At 47.3% G+C, this 19,505-nt stretch overlaps 2 protein-coding genes across 6 annotated transcripts in view; one reads left to right on the forward strand and one right to left on the reverse strand.

Annotated features, from left to right (window-relative positions):
- Positions 1-16,852, reverse strand: LRRIQ4 (leucine rich repeats and IQ motif containing 4). 3 transcript variants are annotated; one of them, XM_069975233.1, is made up of 6 exons: positions 16,612-16,852; positions 8,431-9,540; positions 5,452-5,625; positions 5,102-5,240; positions 4,818-5,014; positions 1-266 (listed from the first exon to the last, which is right to left on the reverse strand). In XM_069975233.1, exons 2-6 carry the CDS (start codon positions 9,523-9,525, stop codon positions 114-116), a joined length of 1,758 nt encoding a protein of 585 aa, XP_069831334.1. In that variant the 5' UTR covers positions 9,526-9,540; positions 16,612-16,852; the 3' UTR covers positions 1-113. The 3 variants fall into 3 exon arrangements, with proteins under 3 accessions (XP_069831334.1, XP_069831333.1, XP_069831335.1); XM_069975232.1 differs by having other exon boundaries at positions 2-266; positions 16,328-16,852; XM_069975234.1 differs by having other exon boundaries at positions 3-266; positions 8,431-9,446; positions 16,328-16,852.
- LRRC34 (leucine rich repeat containing 34) overlaps positions 16,301-19,505 on the forward strand; it is a 19,878-nt gene continuing 16,673 nt past the window's right edge. Inside the window, exon 1 of one of the 3 annotated variants that reach the window (XM_069975236.1) lies at positions 16,301-16,463. Coding sequence is in view for 1 of the 3 variants with exons in the window: in XM_069975235.1 (XP_069831336.1) it covers positions 16,617-16,623 (7 nt within the window). In the remaining 2 variants the exon portion in view is untranslated. Of the gene's footprint in view, positions 16,464-16,495; positions 16,624-19,163; positions 19,265-19,505 lie in introns of those variants that run through there. The other 2 variants (XM_069975235.1, XM_069975237.1) reach the window with 2 other exon arrangements.

Genomic DNA, 19,505 nt, shown 5'->3' on the forward strand with positions numbered 1-19,505 from the left:
ACAACAACATTGGAATGTATTACTATATTTAAAATAGACATTTGATTTATTGATTGTTAACAAATAAATACTAAAATCTCAACATATATCTTCTTTGCCATTTTAATATCCTTCTACTTTTTCTTTCCTTTTGAATCACCCTTCTTGCCTTTACCCTTCCCTTTTTTGTCCTTTTTTGATTTCTTTCCTTTTTTCCCAGTCTGAAGAAGGTAAGCAAAGGGTCCGAGTCCTTTCCGCACCATTATCCCACGCCATAATGCTTGGATCTTAAAGAAAAACATTGAGAACATTTATGTAATATTTAAAATTATGTTTCTTCTCTTTGACTTAACCAGGATGAAAAGTGACATAGTGTCATGATCGCGCCTGAAAAGGCATCAGTGCCACCCTCTGCTGTGAAGATTAGACCTCTGCGCCAAAGACTGCGATTTTGGCCATAATCTTCCATTTATTCTGTGTTTAGTTTGCCTTGTTTGTTCCCTGTCTGAACTGTGTCTTATTTCTTCTGGTCTGCTAACTGTTTTCCCTGCCCCACCCGTGTCTGTGCTGCAAAGTTTCCTCTGGTCATGGAACAGTTAACCTGCCTTGCCTCAGTGATTGACAGCTGGTCCCTCCAATCATCTTCTGGACTTGGTTCCTGGTGTCCTATTTAAGATTGTGCCTTGCCGGTTATTGACTTAGTCTCTGCCTGCTTGTGGTTCTGTGTCTTTGCGTCTCCTGATTTCTGCCTTGTATCTCTGACCTCCCTTGCTTGCTGCCTGCCCCCGACCATATTGCCTGTTATTCGACTACTCTTTTGGATCCTGATTTTGTACCTTTGCTGCCAGACTGTTGTGACCCGGACTGTCGACCATTCTTTATTGTGTTTTGTCTGTCTGTCTTGTCTTTTTGTCCCACCAAGTCAGTACAGGGACCGCCGCCCAGTTGCTGCCCTAGGGTTTAGCCTAGGGGGGGCAAGTAGGTAGAGTCAGTGGGCGGGGCTGAGCTTAGGGCTCACTGTCTCTGTGTGTCTGGTGTCACCGGTTCCTGACACATAGTTACTATCAGTGATATGTCTTGTAATACGCTGCAGTCTTGCAAATCTCCTCTTTTGCATATTGCGATGACCTATTCCTTCTTAGTGGTTTCCAGTATCAGTGACCACATGAGGGGTAATCTGTTACTATATCTGCACCACTATTGGGCTATGTTCACACAACATATGTTTTGTATAAATCACAGCCGTTGTTGCAATTTGTATGTGAATGAATGGAATCCCGGCCAGAGCGTATACACATAGGGTGACATTTACGAAAGGTCCACCCGAGGCGTACGCCAGGGACAAGGAGCAGATTTGCCCCTTCTCCCTGGCGTATGCCTGCCGTATGCTCCGCTTGCCCAATGGGGGAGCCTGGGGGGTGACAAGGCGGGGAGGAGTCGTGGCCTCTTCCCACGTCTCATTGCTCACAGGCGTAAATCATGGTGCAAATCTACGACTGCTGGAAGCAGGTGTAGATTTAGTATGCCAGGCGCCGCTGCAGGCGCCCAGCGGCCAGATTCACTAAGAGGCGTGCGCCTCTTAGTGAATCCTGCTGGGGAAAAGGGGTCGGGGCCTGATATAAGACTGGTGTACTTGTATGCCGGTATTCATAAGTCCCCGCCAGAGTTTCCATCCGGCCGCACAAAAAAACTGACATGACATCCATTGAATAACAGCCACAGAGAACATGTCAGTTCACACAATGGAGTGTACATTGTGTGCAGCAGTGAATTGGGATGCAGGCATCTGAATTCACCAGAAGCTTCACTAACACCGGCCGTTCTGTGACCCAGCCAGGTAACAGAATGGCCAGTGTTATACGTAGTGTGAACCTGGCCTTATAGTGTACAAAAGTCGTGAATCAGAGGTCAACATATTTACGCTATAATTTATGATTTTACTGCTTTTCTTGACTTAAAATGTATAAAAATGTGTGTTGTTTAGTGGGTGTGGTGTGGCCAAGGATAATCTGACAAATTATTTATGTATATATGCATGTATTTACTTAATACGTTTTAGGCTAGAACATGATAATGGCAGGCAAAGATGTTCCAAATTGAACATTTCAGTTTTAGACTGGCCTATGAAATATCTCCTCCCCAGTGTATAAGCATGGAAAGCTCTGTTCATGCTGGTGCCATGACTTCTGTTTTTACAAGAGCCATAACTAATACGACTAATCTGTTCATCTTGATGGCTTCTCTGACTTAGAGCCCTATTGCACAGGATGATTATTGTGCGAATTATTGTTATATCAAATTCAGGTATACTTCAGGTATACAGGACCTCCACCAACTATATACTACAGGTATACAGGACCCCAAACTATACACTACAGGTATACAGGACCCCAAACCTATACCCTACAGGTATACAGGAACTCCACCAACTATATACTACAGGTATAGAGCACCTTCACCAACTCTATACTACAGGTATACAGGACCCCAAACTATACACTACAGGTATACAGGACCCCAAAGCTATATACTACAGGTATACAGGAACTCCACCAACTATATACTACAGGTATATAGGACCCCAAACTATACACTACAGGTATACAGGACCTCCACCAACTCTATACTACAGTTATACAGGACCTTCAAACTATGCACTACATGTATACAGGACCCCCAAACTATATACTACAGGTATACAAGACCTCCACCAACTATACATTACAGGTATACAGCACCAACTATATACTACAGGTATACAGGACCCCCGAACTATACAGTACAGGTATACAGGACCTTCACCAACTGTACACTGCAGGTATACAGGACCTCCCTCAACTATACACTACAGGTATACAGCCCCCCCAACTACACATTACATGTATACAGGACCCCCCAACTATACACTATAGGTATACAGCCCCCCCCAACTATGCACTACAGATATGCGAGACCCCTAAAAACTATACATTGTGGGTATACAGAACCCCTCCAACTATGCACTACAGGTATACACTAATTTCACTGATTAACTCAGATGAAACAATACCTTTAGCTTGGCCTCCTGGGCACCTTAGAACAAATCTAATTAACACACTGACACTTTATACCCTGGCAGCGCCGGGTACATTTTCTAGTTTTTTATATTTCTCACAGCTTGTGATACAATACTGGGAAAAGTTTGCATCATCAGTATTGCATCATCAACTGGTATATTGTATCATCTTAGAATGACCAATATGGAAAAAAGGTATCAGGGTAAGGCTAGGTTCACTCTGTATTTTTGAAATCCGTTTTTTTTTTTGTGCAAAAAATGGATGAACAAAAACGTATGTATTTGTGTGCTTCCGTTCTCCCATTGACTTCCATTACAAAAAAAAAACAAAAAACGGATCAAAACGGATCCTTTTTTTGACGGACACAAAAGTAGTATCAGCTACGTTTTTGTGTCCGTTAAAAAAAAAAGATCCGTTTTGTTTTACAATGGAAGTCAATGGAAAAATGAATCAAAACAGATGCACACAAATGCATCCATTTTTTTCATCCGTTTTTTTGCAAAATTGCAAAAACGCAGTGTGAACCTAGCCTCAATTAAACCCATCAATGCTTGCAGATTACTGTTATCAGACAGTTATCAGAGACAATCCCATGTATGAATACAAAAGACATGTGTAAATGCACTGAGAAGCCATTGAATAAGGAGCTACATTCCAGAGTTCAATAAACATAATTAATTTGTAAAAATTCTTAAATCTGCCGGTAAATTGTAGTTGATTTCAGATAGAACTAAGTTTCCGATGAATATATTTAAAAAGTTTATGAACAGTAAACTTGCTTCTTTATGATTGAAGAAGTAATATATATGTCGGCTATTTTACTGTATTCTATACAATTCACAAAACAGTAACATGAGAACTCTTCCATATCATAGAAACTAGAGCCAATTAACATTTTTCCTTTCAGCACATAAAAATCATTAAGAAATGGATAATTTTATTTCGGAACCAAACAACTTTTGAAAATTTGTTGGCCAGTGTAATCTGTCAGATAATGTTTCTGTGTAAATGGACCCTAATGGCTATCATTCTGTGTAATATGGTGAACAATATCAGGCTAACGATAAACAATTTCGCTTGCGATCGTTAAAAATTGCTTTGTCTAATAGGACCTTTACGGTGGATCTGTCAGGTATCCAATTCTATTCAGGAACTCATTATGTAGTATACTAGAAAGGAACAGAACCCTGACAGGATAGAAACTAGAGGTGACCAAGAATATGCAGAGGTGACCATAAGGCAACCATATATTTAGATACATGTCAGCAAATATTTGCTTAGCTGACAGCTATTCCTTCCCATCCCACCTTGTATACATGCATACTCAGATAAGTGTTGATATGTTCTCAATGGAGAGTGTGAGATAGGCTGCCACCAGACAGTTTTGTTGGCGGCATATGTCCAGAGAGAACAAAGCATCTAGCATGTTGAAACCCAGAATGCCCACTCCTTTTATTCTTCTAACATCTTCCACAAGGATAGTCAGGGCACCCTCATATACATTAGATGGTTAGGTTTGCTTGAACAGGTAGGTTTGGCTGACAGCCATCTAATATTTATAGGCTCCTTCATGAACAAAGCCTTGTTAATATACTAGCTAAGGCCACTAGGTGTTGCTTTGTGCATCACAAGCTACTGACCATAAAACAGACAATGTAGCAAAATAATGTCTTGTATAAGCTTAGCAGGCAGGTGCCAAAGATGATTGAGTAGAGAATTGCTTTAAGGGTTCAATATCAAGTGAAGAAATCACACCATATGAGATTACAACATTATAGATACCTTTGTAGCTAATGCATGCCTTCGCCTTTTTTCTTTTAAGTATTCCCATACCGCAGTTTTCCCGGGACTGCACACCTCTATAGGTGGATCTACCAATGGGTTTCCTTCTAGTAGGAGCAGATCTAGGTTGTGTAACATGTCCAAATTGTCTGGTAGACTGGTCAGCTGGTTATTTTGTAGAAGCAATTTTTGCAAAGCTGTGAACGAAATACTTGTTTTTTGTTACTTAGTAAATTGTAAAATTATAACATCAAGTATTGTACTTATAAGAAAAACTACTTTACCATGAAGTTGACATATGGTGTCTGGTAGCTTCTTCAGGTTATTATTGCGGCAATCCAAAACTTCAAGGTTGTGCAGCAAGTTCAATGTGGATGGAAGGAATTCCAGATTATTGTTTTCAATGTACAATTCTTTTAAACCCTGGATGGGACCAACAATATCCCTGCTCTCATTCATAGAAACATAACAAAACATGACATCCAGTGTACTGAAAGTATGTAGCAGCTTATCTATGTCCATGTCTTTGATATGGGCACCAACACTTGTGTGGTTCTTACATCATAACATTACAATTCTTACATTATAACATTATATTAAAAAATCTATATATAAAATATTATTTTGGTTTTACCTTCAGCATGTAAATGTTGTCAGGTAAACTTGTAAGTCGCACACCACGATCTTGTCCAATATAAAGCTTTTCCAAAGACTCGAGCTGCAAGACTTCTTGAGGAAAAGCAGTAAATCTGTTCCCAGTGATTCCAAAATATGACAATTTTTCTAGGGATCGCACTTCTGGTGTAATCTAGAATAAGAAGGATTTATCTCGGCATGTTTGCCAGTATTCTGGTGTACAAAAGACACAAAAGTTTTAGCATGCTTCGATTTCAATGAAAATTTGTGACTTTTTCCTTTTTCTTATGGAGACAAGGCGACAAGCGCCATGATAAATTTACTATAATTTACACCAGAAACTATTATAAATTATGTCTGAAATCTACAGCAGTTGTTAGCTGGTATAGGTATCAAAATTTAGCACATGGAGAATAATGGATGTGCCACGATTATTGAGAGTCTTGGGTCTCTTGATAAGTGTGAGGCATTGTAAGGCAGGGTACATTGGGAATATGAAAGATTTTACCAGTGGGTTAAAGGGGTTATCAAGCGCTACAAAAACATGGCCACTTTTCCCCCTATTGTTGTCTCCAGTTCAGGTGTGGTTTGCAATTAAGCTCCATTTACTTCAATGGAACTGAGTTTCAAAACCCCACCCAATGTGGAGACAACAGTAGGGGGAAAGTGGCCAAGTTGCAAAACTTTGCAAGACTGTCTGCCTCCTGCCATTACATGACATGACTTGGCATCATTATAGAGTTGTGACTTTGTAATACTCTGTATAAATGGATTATGTAGTAAGGATATGGAAGATTAGAACAACTGGAAGGTACTGTGGTTGTCATGTTATAAAGACGACACAAAGAGGGAGAGATTTATCAAAACTTGTGTAGGGGAACAGTGAGGCAGTTCCCCATAGGAACCAATCAGATTCTATCTTTCATTTTTCAGAGGCCTCATATTCAAAAAATGAAAGAAGCAATCTGATTGGTTGCTATGGGGTAACTGCTGCCTTGCTCTTCTGCACAGGCTTTAATAAATCTAAAAATTTCAGAAAATAAAGACTATTGTTAGCCTTGGTCCACATATTGCAAATGCAATTGCATACATACTAGAGATGAGAGCAACTTGAGCATTCTTGGGTCCCTCCGAATCCAAGCGTGCAGCATTTGACTACCAACAGCTGAAGAAGTTGGATTCCAAGGCTGCTTAGAAAATATGGATACAGCCATAGGCACCATCTATGTTTTCCAGAACTCTCTAGGGCTGCTGCTGGTAATCAAGTGCCACACATTCACGTTCGGATGAACGCAAGCATGCTTGAGGTTTGCTCATTTCTACTGCATACATTTCCTTCAATGATTTTATATTACAAAGTTATAGAACTCTATGAAAGAAACGTAAAACAAATATATAACATATAGTTATTTCTAATTAAAAGGGGTACTCCAGACATTCAGCTTGTTATTTTATATATTGCTAGGGCTGCACAGAAAATAACCACCAATCCATACTCACCTACCAAGTCTCTCGGGGATCATATTGTGAGATCTTTGGTTCCCCCGCTGAATGGTCTGGACACTACTTCTGAGATGGACTTGTCTCAGCTGTGACAGCAGGGACAACGCAGTGGGACAACTGCCAGGATGAGCCCGTTACAGAAGTAGCAGCCAGAGTGTTCATTGGCGGACCTGAAGATGTCACAGGAGGACCCCTGTGGGAGTGTGTTGGGTGAATATTAGAGATGAGGGAATATACAGTAATTATACAGTATACAGTATTCACTCATCTCTAGTGAATATAGGTTGGTTGTAATTTTCTGTGCAGCACCAGCAATATATATAAAAAACAGCTGACTGCTTAAAGTACCCCTTTGAGGTCTGGCTATGAAGTAAGGAAGCTGTTCATCTGCACATATGGCAACATGGTGAAATCTGGTGAAAAATATTATATAATAAAAATACTTGTAGTCCTAAGTATGGTTGGGATGATGTATTATAATTCTTTCTACTTAATGGAGAAGTCCAGTGAAATTTTTTATTAAAGTATTGTATTGCCCCCCAATAGGTATACAAATTCGTAATATACACTTAATACGGGAAATGCATATAAAGTGCTTTTTTCCCTGCACTTACTACTGCATCAAGGCTTTACTTCCTGGATAAAATGGTGATGTCACGACCCGCCTCCCAGAGCTGTGCGGGCTGTGGCTGCTGGAGAGGATGATGGCAGGGAGACACTGAGGGATACAGGGCACTGGAGGGACACTGAGCATCCCCCTGCCATCATCCTCTCCAACAGCCACAGCCACCCACAGGTCGTGAAAGCTGCTGCTGCCCTGGGCACTAAACCTGAAGATGCCCCATCTTCACTCACCAATTAGCGTCATGATTTTTCAGTTTGTGAACATCATATTGATATCTGATTAGTCTTAGGCCGTGTTCCCACATTTACTGTATGTCACCACATGCAGCCGAAACCAGACCCTCATGTGGTAAACAATAGGTGTCTGGCCACTGCCATACCAGACCTGACCAATAACACCCTACTCCCCCCCATCCCCCCCGAAAAGACACCAGATTTACTGGCAAGTCTAAACAGGAGGTAGGAAAGAAAAAGTTGTTTCGGTCCCCCTGTTCCTGCCCTAGGCACACCGGACCATAGTGCCTGGTGGTAAATACAGCCCTGGTTGTGACATCACCATTTTATCCAGGAAGTGAAGCCTTGATGCAGTAGTAAGTGCAGGGAAAAAAACACTTTATAAGCATTTCCCGTAATAAGTGTATATTGGTGATTTGTATAACTTTTGAGGGGCAATACAATAGTGTAATAAAAATTTTCGCCGGACTTCTCCTTTAAAGGCTAAAATTATCACATGAGTGAGGCTTGTAATATTGTATAAAGTGCTGGCATATCGCCACTATCTCCTCAGTTCTGACTTCTGGAACCTCCGCCAGAATCAATGTCCTCTAAAGAATATTTCATACAGTCTTACCATGCTTATTAAATTATCATCCATCGATAAGACTTCAAGCTGCCTGAGACCACAAATTTCTGGGGGGAGATCAGTAAAACTGTTTTGGCTGAGATCTAGTATTTTTAGAGATTCTAGCTTTGTAAATGCAGCAGGTAATGTAGACAAGCCAGTGTTTTTCAGATAGAGAACACTAAGGGATTGCAGCTGACATATCCTGGATGACAGCTTTTTCATCTGATTATCTGACAGTCCAAGTTCATTCAGCTCGTTCAGTTCACAGATCCCATGAGGAAGTTTGTGCAGGCGATTTCCAGAAAGGTCAAGAACAGACAACTTCTTGCACTGACAAAGTGTCTTTGGGATGCAGGAAAGCCTATTGGAACTAATGAACAGTTTAATAATATTGTATAATGATCCAATTTCAACAGGGAGAGAAGTCAACTTATTTTTTTCTAGATCCACAACCTCCAGAGCACTCAGAGCACATATCTGCAAGGGAAATAACTTAAAGGCATTATTCTGCAAATAGATCTCTCTGAGGTGTATGAGATTAGTAATCTCTGGTGGGAGAGACTTTAGATTGTTGTTGGATAGGCCAAGCAGTTGTAAATGATGGAGGTGTTTACAAAGCTCAACTGGGAACTCCTCCAGGTTAATGTTGTACAGTCTCAGCTCTCGAAGTTGATGGATCTTGCTTATGACATCCAATGAGCTGGTATTGAGGGGGTTGCTGCTAAGGTCTAAACTCTGAAGATTCTTTAGCTCTCCGAGTTCCTCACAAATGTTAATAATATTGTTGTTATTCAGGTAGAGGACTTTGATATTCATAAAATGCCTAATCTCTTTTGGGATGACTTCAATATGGTTCTTCTCTAAGTGCAGTTCTTCAAGGTCTTTAAGATCTAGAACGGACATAGGGACCTCCATGAGCTGCTGTTGAGCAGAATCCATGAAGAGGATGCGGTATTTCTCAGGGTTAGACGTGTCACATTCTTGGTTCACTTGAACAGTCTCCCAAAGCTGCTCATTGGCGTCTAAGAAAACAGATGTGACTGCATTTGAGAAGCGAACACTGAACGTCTTACCAGGTGGGAGGTCAGGCATGGTGGCCATTCTGGCTTACATATACTGTTAGAAAAAAACAACAACAGAATAATAAGAAATAATTACTACAGCGATGTCTCAACGACAGCTACTTCCTCGCATATGACTATACTGTCAAGGTGAAGTGGTAAGAAATACAGAGACAGGACTAAACTCTGCAGTCATATTAAGGAGCGAGGCCCAGCAACTACGTTACTAAGGGTCTAGCTTTGTGGAACCATGTTCATAAGTCCAACTTAGGTCATACCCAGCACCCAAATACTACAGAGCAGTAATCCCCAGCACCCATATACTACAGAGCAGTTATCCCCCGCACCCCAATACTACAGAGCAGTCATCCCCCGCACCCCAATACTACAGAGCAGTCATCCCCTGCACCCCAATACTACACAGCAGTCATCCCCAGCACCCCTATACTACACAGAAATCATCCCCTGCACCCCAATACTACAGAGCAGTCATCCCCTGCACCCCAATACTACAGAGCAGTCATCCCCTGCACCCCAATACTACAGAGCAGTCATCCCCAGCACCCCTATACTACAGAGCAGTCATCCCCAGCACCCAATACTACAGAGCAATCATCCCCAGCACCCCAATACTACAGAGCAGTCATCCCCAGCACCCCTATACTACAGAGCAGTCATCCCCCACACCCCAATACTACAGAGCAGTCATCCCCCGCACCCCAATACTACAGAGCAGTCTTCCCCAGAACGCCAATACTACACAGCAGTCATCCCCTGCACCCGAAAACTATGGAGCAGTCATCCCCAGCACCGCAATACTACACAGCAGTCATCCTCAGAACCCCAATACTACACAGCAGTCATCCCCAGCACCCCAATACTACACAGCAGTCATCCCCAGAACCCCAATACTATAGAGCAGTCATCCCCAGCACCCCTATACTACAGAGCAGTCATCCCCAGCACCCCTATACTACAGAGCAGTCATCCCCAGCACCCCAATACTATAGAGCAGTCATCCCCAGCACCCCAATACTACACAGCAGTCATCCCCAGAACCCCAATACTACACAGCAGTCATCCCCTGCACCCCAATACTATAGAGCAGTCATCCCCAGCACCCCTATACTACAGAGCAGTCATCCCCCGCACCCCAATACTACAGAGCAGTCATCCCCCGCACCCCAATACTACAGAGCAGTCATCCCCTGCACCCCAATACTACACAGCAGTCATCCCCAGCACCCCTATACTACACAGAAATCATCCCCTGCACCCCAATACTACAGAGCAGTCATCCCCTGCACCCCAATACTACAGAGCAGTCATCCCCTGCACCCCAATACTACAGAGCAGTCATCCCCAGCACCCCTATACTACAGAGCAGTCATCCCCAGCACCCAATACTACAGAGCAATCATCCCCAGCACCCCAATACTACAGAGCAGTCATCCCCAGCACCCCTATACTACAGAGCAGTCATCCCCCACACCCCAATACTACAGAGCAGTCATCCCCCGCACCCCAATACTACAGAGCAGTCTTCCCCAGAACGCCAATACTACACAGCAGTCATCCCCTGCACCCGAAAACTATGGAGCAGTCATCCCCAGCACCGCAATACTACACAGCAGTCATCCTCAGAACCCCAATACTACACAGCAGTCATCCCCAGCACCCCAATACTACACAGCAGTCATCCCCAGAACCCCAATACTACACAGCAGTCATCCCCTGCACCCCAATACTATAGAGCAGTCATCCCCAGCACCCCAATACTATAGAGCAGTCATCCCCAGCATCCCAATACTACACAGCAGTCATCCCCAGCACCCCAATACTACACAGCAGTCATCCCCAGCACCCCTATACTACAGAGCAGTCATCCCCGCACCCCAATACTACAGAGCAGTCATCCACAGCACCCAAATACTACAGAGCAGTCATCCCCAGCACCCCTATACTACAGAGCAGTCATCCCCAGAACCCCAATACTACAGAGCAGTCATCCCTAGCACCCCAATACTACAGAGCAGTCATCCCCAGTACCCCAATACTACAGAGCAGTCATCCCAGCACCCCAATACTACAGAGCAGTCATCCCCCAGCACCCCAATACTACAGAGCAGTCATCCCCCGCACCCCAATACTACAGAGCAGTAATCCCCAGTACCCCAAAACTACAGAGCAGTCATCCGAAGCACCCCAATACTACACAGCAGTCATCCCCAGCACCCCAATACTACACAGCAGTCATCCCCAGAACCCCAATACTACACAGCAGTCATCCCCTGCACCCCAATACTATAGAGCAGTCATCCCCAGCACCCCAATACTATAGAGCAGTCATCCCCAGCATCCCAATACTACACAGCAGTCATCCCCAGCACCCCTATACTACAGAGCAGTCATCCCCGCACCCCAATACTACAGAGCAGTCATCCCCAGCACCCAAACACTACAGAGCAGTCATCCCCAGCACCCCTATACTACAGAGCAGTCATCCCCAGAACCCCAATACTACAGAGCAGTCATCCCTAGCACCCCAATACTACAGAGCAGTCATCCCCAGTACCCCAATACTACAGAGCAGTCATCCCAGCACCCCAATACTACAGAGCAGTCATCCCCCAGCACCCCAATACTACAGAGGAGTCATCCCCCGCACCCCAATACTACAGAGCAGTAATCCCCAGTACCCCAAAACTACAGAGCAGTCATCCGAAGCACCCCAATACTACACAGCAGTCATCCCCAGCACCCCAATACTACACAGCAGTCATCCCCAGAACCCCAATACTACACAGCAGTCATCCCCTGCACCCCAATACTATAGAGCAGTCATCCCCAGCACCCCAATACTATAGAGCAGTCATCCCCAGCATCCCAATACTACACAGCAGTCATCCCCAGCACCCCTATACTACAGAGCAGTCATCCCCGCACCCCAATACTACAGAGCAGTCATCCCCAGCACCCAAATACTACAGAGCAGTCATCCCCAGCACCCCTATACTACAGAGCAGTCATCCCCAGAACCCCAATACTACAGAGCAGTCATCCCTAGCACCCCAATACTACAGAGCAGTCATCCCCAGTACCCCAATACTACAGAGCAGTCATCCCAGCACCCCAATACTACAGAGCAGTCATCCCCCAGCACCCCAATACTACAGAGCAGTCATCCCCCGCACCCCAATACTACAGAGCAGTAATCCCCAGTACCCCAAAACTACAGAGCAGTCATCCGAAGCACCCCAATACTACAAAGCAGTCATCCCCAGCACCCCAATACTACAGAGCAGTCATCCCCGCACCCCAATACTACAGAGCAGTCATCAGGGGCGGATTAACTTTACCATAGGCCCCGGGCTGTTCACCAAGCCTGGGCCCTCCACCCCACTGTAACTATGGCCGCACTAGCCTGGCGTTCATAGTACAGGACAGATAATGTCATGATGACCTGATTTGTGCAAAATTGCCATAAAAAACAGTGATTTTTGCAAATCATGGCGGAAGTGTAGCCAGGAGACAGTACACCACTGAAAGTATAAGTCTTTTTGGGTGGTCATGGGCCCCTCAGGAGCTCAGGGCCCCGGGCTGCCGCCCGAAACGCCCCTGTTATAATCCACTACTGGCAGTCATCCCCCGCACCCCAATACTATAGAGCAGTTATCCCCAGCACCCCAATACTACAGAACAGTCATCCCCCGCACCCCAATACTATAGAGCAGTCATCCCCCAGCACCCCAATACTATAGAGAAGTCATCCCCAGCACCCCAATACTACAGAGCAGTCATCCCCAGCACCACAATACTACAGAGCAGTCATCCCCAGAACCCCAATACTAAGGAGCAATCATCCCCAGCACCCCTATACTACAGAGCAGTCAGTCATCCCCCGCACCCCAATACTATAGAGCAGTTATCCCCAGCACCCCAATACTATATAGTCATCCCCAGCACCCCAATACTACAGAGCAGTCATCCCCCAGTACCCCAATACTACAGAGCAGTCATCCCCCCGCACCCCAATACTATAGAGCAGTCATCCCCAGCACCCCCATACTACAGAACAGTCATCCCCCGCACCCCAATACTATAGAGCAGTCATCCCCAGCACCCCAATACTACAGAGCAGTCATCCCCAGCACCCCAATACTACACAGCAGTCAACCCCAGCACGCCAATACTATAGAGCAGTCATCCCCAGCACCCCAATACTACAGAGCAGTCATCCCCTGCACCCCAATACTATAGAGCAGTCATCCCCAGCACCCCAATACTACAGAGCAGTCATCCCCAGCACCCCTATAGTACAGAGCAGTCATTCCCAGAACCCCTATACTACAGAGCAGTCATCCCCAGCACCCCAATACTACAGAGCAGTCTTCCCCAGAACGCCAATACTACACAGCAGTCATCCCCTGCACCCCAAAACTATGGAGCAGTCATCCCCAGCACCCCAATACTACACAGCAGTCATCCTCAGAACCCCAATACTACACAGCAGTCATCCCCAGCACCCCAATACTACACAGCAGTCATCCCCCAGAACCCCAATACTACACAGCAGTCATCCCCTGCACCCCAATACTATAGAGCAGTCATCCCCAGCACCCTAATACTATAGAGCAGTCATCCCCAGCATCCCAATACCACACAGCAGTCATCCCCAGCACCCCTATACTACAGAGCAGTCATCCCCGCACCCCAATACTACAGAGCAGTCATCCCCAGCACCCAAATACTACAGAGCAGTCATCCCCAGCACCCCTATACTACAGAGCAGTCATCCCCAGAACCCCAATACTAAGGAGCAATCATCCCCAGCACCCCTATACTACAGAGCAGTCATCCCTAGCACCCCAATACTACAGAGCAGTCATCCCCTGCACCCCAATACTACAGAGCAGTCATCCCCAGCACCCCTATAGTACAGAGCAGTCATCCCCAGCACCCCAATACTACAGAGCAGTCATCCCCAGAACCCCAATACTAAGGAGCAATCATCCCCAGCACCCCTATACTACAGAGCAGTCATCCCCAGTACCCCAATACTACAGAGCAGTTATCCCCAGCACCCCAATACTACAGAGCAGTCATCCCCAGCACCACAATACTACAGAGCAGTCATCCCCAGAACCCCAATACTAAGGAGCAATCATCCCCAGCACCCCTATACTACAGAGCAGTCAGTCATCCCCCGCACCCCAATACTATAGAGCAGTTATCCCCAGCACCCCAATACTATATAGTCATCCCCAGCACCCCAATACTACAGAGCAGTCATCCCCCCAGCACCCCAATACTACAGAGCAGTCATCCCCCGCACCCCAATACTATAGAGCAGTCATCCCCAGCACCCCCATACTACAGAACAGTCATCCCCCGCACCCCAATACTATAGAGCAGTCATCCCCAGCACCCCAATACTACAGAGCATTCATCCCCAGCACCCCAATACTACAGAGCAGTCATCCCCCGCACCCCAATACTACAGAGCAATCATCCCCAGCACCCCAATACTATAGAGCAGTCATCCCCAGCACCCCAATACTACAGAGCAGTCATCCCCAGCACCCCTATAGTACAGAGGAGTCACCCCCCAATACTACAGAGCAGTCATCCCCAGCACCCCAATACTATAGAGCAGTCATCCCCAGCACCCCAATACTACAGAGCAGTCATCCCCTGCACCCCAATACTATAGAGCAGTCATCTCCAGCACCCCAATACTACAGAGCAGTCATCCCCAGCACCCCTATAGTACAGAGCAGTCATTCCCAGCACCCCTATACTACAGAGCAGTCATCCCCAGCACCCCAATACTACAGAGCAGTCATCCCCAGCACCCCAATACTACAGAGCAGTCATCCCCCGCACCCCAATACTACAGAGCAATCATCCCCAGCACCCCAATACTACAGAGCAGTCATCCCCAGCACCCCAATACTACAGAGCAGTCATCCCCCGCACCCCAATACTATAGAGCAGTCATCCCCGCACCCCAATACTACAGAGCAGTTATCCCCAGTACCCCAATACTACAGAGCAGTTATCTCCAGCACCCCTATACTACAGAGCAGTCATCCCCAGCACCCCAATACTACAGAGGAGTCACCCCCCCTAGCACCCCTATAGTACAGAGCAGTCATCCCCAGCACCCCAATACTACAGAGGAGTCACCCCCCCCAGCACCCCTATAGTACAGAGGAGTCATCCCAGCACCCCAATACTACAGAGCATTCATCCCCAGCACCCCAATACTACACAGCAGTCATCCCCAGCACCCCAATACTACACAGCAGTCATCCCCAGCACCCCTATACTACAGAGCATTCATCCCCAGCACCCCAATACTACACAGCAGTCATCCCCAGCACCCCAATACTATAGAGCAGTCATCCCCAGCACCCCTATACTACAGAGCAGTCATCCCCAGCACCCCTATACTACAGAGCAGTCATCCCCAGCACCCCTATACTACAGAGCAGTTATCCCCAGTACCCCAATACTACAGAGGAGTCACCCCCCCCCCAGCACCCCTATAGTACAGAGCAGTCATCCCCAGCACCCCAATACTACAGAGGAGTCACCCCCCCCAGCACCCCTATAGTACAGAGCAGTCATCCCCAGCACCCCTATACTACAGAGCAGTCATCCCCAGCACCCCAATACTACAGAGGAGTCACCCCTCCCCAGCACCCCTATAGTACAGAGGAGTCACCCCCCAGCACCCCAATACTAAGCAGTGAGCCCCTATACAGCGCTGCCCCGATCAGATAGGAAGGGGACTCGGTAACCCCAGGCGGGGGGCATACAGTGGGATAGCAGCCTACCAGTGAGCCCGGTGCCCGCTCTCCTCCGCCGTCCTATGTGGAGCCGGAGCGGCTACAGAGCAGTGTACACGAGGCTGCCATGACAACCGGAGCACAACACACAGCGGAGGAGACGCGCCGGAGCCGCACACTGCAGGTGACTAGGGGCCCTGCGGTTACTTCTCTGTTATGGGGGGTTCCGGTCTCCGGGGGATGCGGGCTGCCCGGCTGTGTATGGTCCGGTGCTGGGGACCGTCTGATAGCAGCTTAGAAGTGATCCTTACTGGTAACCCCCCTATAGTTACCGCGCATGACTGGTGAGAGGCAGATAGGGTCAGGGCATATGGTGTATAGGCAGGGCCGCTTTAACCAGAGGGCACATGGTGCACGTGCACCGGGCCCACTGGTTAAAGGGGCCCCCCCGAGCAGGCCGGCCGTTGCTATGTGCGACCAGTGCGGTCACACAGGGCTCCGGCCACCAGCCTGTCAGGGGGGAGCGCCATGGATGGGTAATCTACTTACCCCTCCATGGCGCCCCCTGCAGGCCCCCCCGTCCGCCGCTGCTGCCGCTGCTGCGGCGCTTCAGCGCTTCAGCGGCAGCGTTACTGACAGAGAGAGAGCCATTGGCTCCCTCCCTGTCAGTCACTCTTGTGGCCGCACTTCCTGCGGTCACAAGAGGCCGCACTCTCCCTCTAGCGCCCGACGTCACTGGAGCGTCGGCGCGAGGGTAAGGGGAGTGCAGCCTCTTGTGACCACAGGAAGTGCGGCCACAAGAGGGAAGAGAAGAGGAACGCGTGGACCTAGGTGAGTAACAGTGTTTGTTTTTTTCAATGTTATATGGGAGGGGGAGCACATATACTATGGGGGAGCACAGGGGGCTATATACTATGGGGGAGCACAGGGGAGCTATATACTATGGGGGAGCACAGGGGGCTATATATTACTGGGGAGCACAGGGGGCTATATACTATGGGGGAGCACAGGGGGCTATATACTATGGGGGAGCACAGGGGGCTATATACTATGGGGGAGCACAGGGGAGCTATATACTATGGGGGAGCACAGGGGAGCTATATACTATGGGGGAGCACAGGGGAGCTATATACTATGGGGGAGCACAGGGGGCTATATACTATGGGGCAGCACAGGGGGCTATATACTATGGGGGAGCACAGGGGAGCTATATACTATGGGGGAGCACAGGGGGCTATATACTATGGGGGAGCACAGGGGGCTATATACTATGGGGGAGCACAGGGGGCTATATACTATGGGGGAGCACAGGGGAGCTATATACTATGGGGGAGCACAGGGGAGCCTTATACTACTGGGGAGCACAGGGGAGCTATATACTATGGGGGAGCACAGGGGGCTATATTCTACTGGGGAGCACAGGGGGCTATATACTATGGGGGAGCACAGGGGGCTATATACTATGGGGGAGCACAGGGGGCTATATACTATGGGGGAGCACAGGGGGCTATATACTATGGGGGAGCACAGGGGAGCTATATACTATGGGGGAGCACAGGGGGCTATATACTATGGGGGAGCACAGGGGAGCTATATACTATGGGGGAGCACAGGGGAGCCTTATACTACTGGGGAGCACAGGGGAGCTATATACTATGGGGGAGCACAGGGGAGCTATATACTATGGGGGAGCACAGGGGGCTATATACTATGGGGGAGCACAGGGGAGCTATATACTATGGGGGAGCACAGGGGAGCTATATACTATGGGGGAGCACAGGGGGCTATATTCTACTGGGGAGCACAGGGGGCTATATACTATGGGGGAGCTATATACTATGGGGAGCACAGGGGGCTATATACTATGGGGGAGCACAGGGGAGCTATATACTATGGGGGAGCACAGGGGAGCTATATACTATGGGGGAGCACAGGGGGCTATATTCTACTGGGGAGCACAGGGGGCTATATACTATGGGGGAGCTATATACTATGGGGGAGCACAGGGGGCTATATACTATGGGGGAGCACAGGGGGCTATATACTATGGGGGAGCACAGGGGGCTATATACTATGGGGGAGCACAGGGGGCTATATACTATGTAGGAGCACAGGGGGCTATACACTATGGGGGAGTACAGGGGGCTATATACTATGGGGGAGCACAGGGGGCTATATACTATGGGGGAGCACAGGGGGCTATATACTATGGGGGAGCAGAGGGGGCTATATACTATGGGGGAGCACAGGGGGCTATATACTATTGGGGGGAGAGCACAGGGGGGCTATATAATATTGGGGGGAGAGCACAGGGGGGGCTATATACTATTGTGGGAGAGCACAGGGGGGCTATATACTATTGTGGGAGAGCACGGGGAGCTATATACTAATGGGAGAGCGCACAGGGGGGCTATATACTATTTGGGAGCACAGGGGTCTATATACTATGGGGGAGAGCACAGGGGGGCTATATATTGGGGAGAGCACAGGGGGGCTATATACTATTGGGGAGAGCACAGGGGGGCTATATACTATTGGGGGGAGAGCACAGGGGGGCTATATACTATTGTGGGAGAGCACAGGGGGCTATATACTATTGTGGGAGAGCACAGGGGGGCTATATACTATTGTGGGAGAGCACAGGGGGGCTATATACTACTGGGGAGAGTGCACAGGGGGGCTATATACTAATGGGGAAGCGCACAGGAGGGCTGTATATAACTGGAGGAGCACATGAGGGTCTATATACTACAGGGACACCTTAAAACTATGGAGGCACAGAGGGGTGTAACTATGTAGGGGTACAGAGGGGTGTAACTACTGTATAGGGGTACAAGGGACCTAACTACTGTATGTGTTGGAGCCTTAAATATTTGGCAGATTCTGGAGAGAAGATTCACAGCCAGGAGAAGACTTCAAGGTGGCCCAGGCTGGATGGAGAGAAAAAGAAAAGGTGACAGACTCTGATCGGAGAAGACGCCCCCGGTGAGTCACTGGATGTAACTGCACTCTGTTATAGGATTGTAGTGTTAGGGGTCATGATGTGGCGGTATTATGTAATGGTATCATTGGTAATATCTTTCTGTTTTGTTTAGTGCAGTTTTTATGTAATATGTAATCACTGTATGGTGGAAATAGTGTTATAAGGTAACTACTGTATGTATTGGGGCTCTTGATACAGTGTGGGGGCAAATTCAGTACATTATACAATGTGCCAAAAGGGAAA

Source organism: Dendropsophus ebraccatus, chromosome 6 (assembly GCF_027789765.1).
Source record: "Dendropsophus ebraccatus isolate aDenEbr1 chromosome 6, aDenEbr1.pat, whole genome shotgun sequence".
Lineage (NCBI taxonomy): Eukaryota > Metazoa > Chordata > Amphibia > Anura > Hylidae > Dendropsophus > Dendropsophus ebraccatus.

Bases quoted from the DNA above. Each gene is read 5' to 3' on its own strand.
- LRRIQ4 (XM_069975233.1), bottom strand. From the start codon at position 9,525: ATGGCCACCATGCCTGACCTCCCACCTGGTAAGACGTTCAGTGTTCGC. The intron at 5,241-5,451 runs GTAAAACCAAAA...GGTCCCATCCAG, and splicing joins ACAACATTTACATGCTGAAG to GGTTTAAAAGAATTGTACAT. The intron at 5,015-5,101 runs GTAAAGTAGTTT...TTTCGTTCACAG, and splicing joins CACCATATGTCAACTTCATG to CTTTGCAAAAATTGCTTCTA.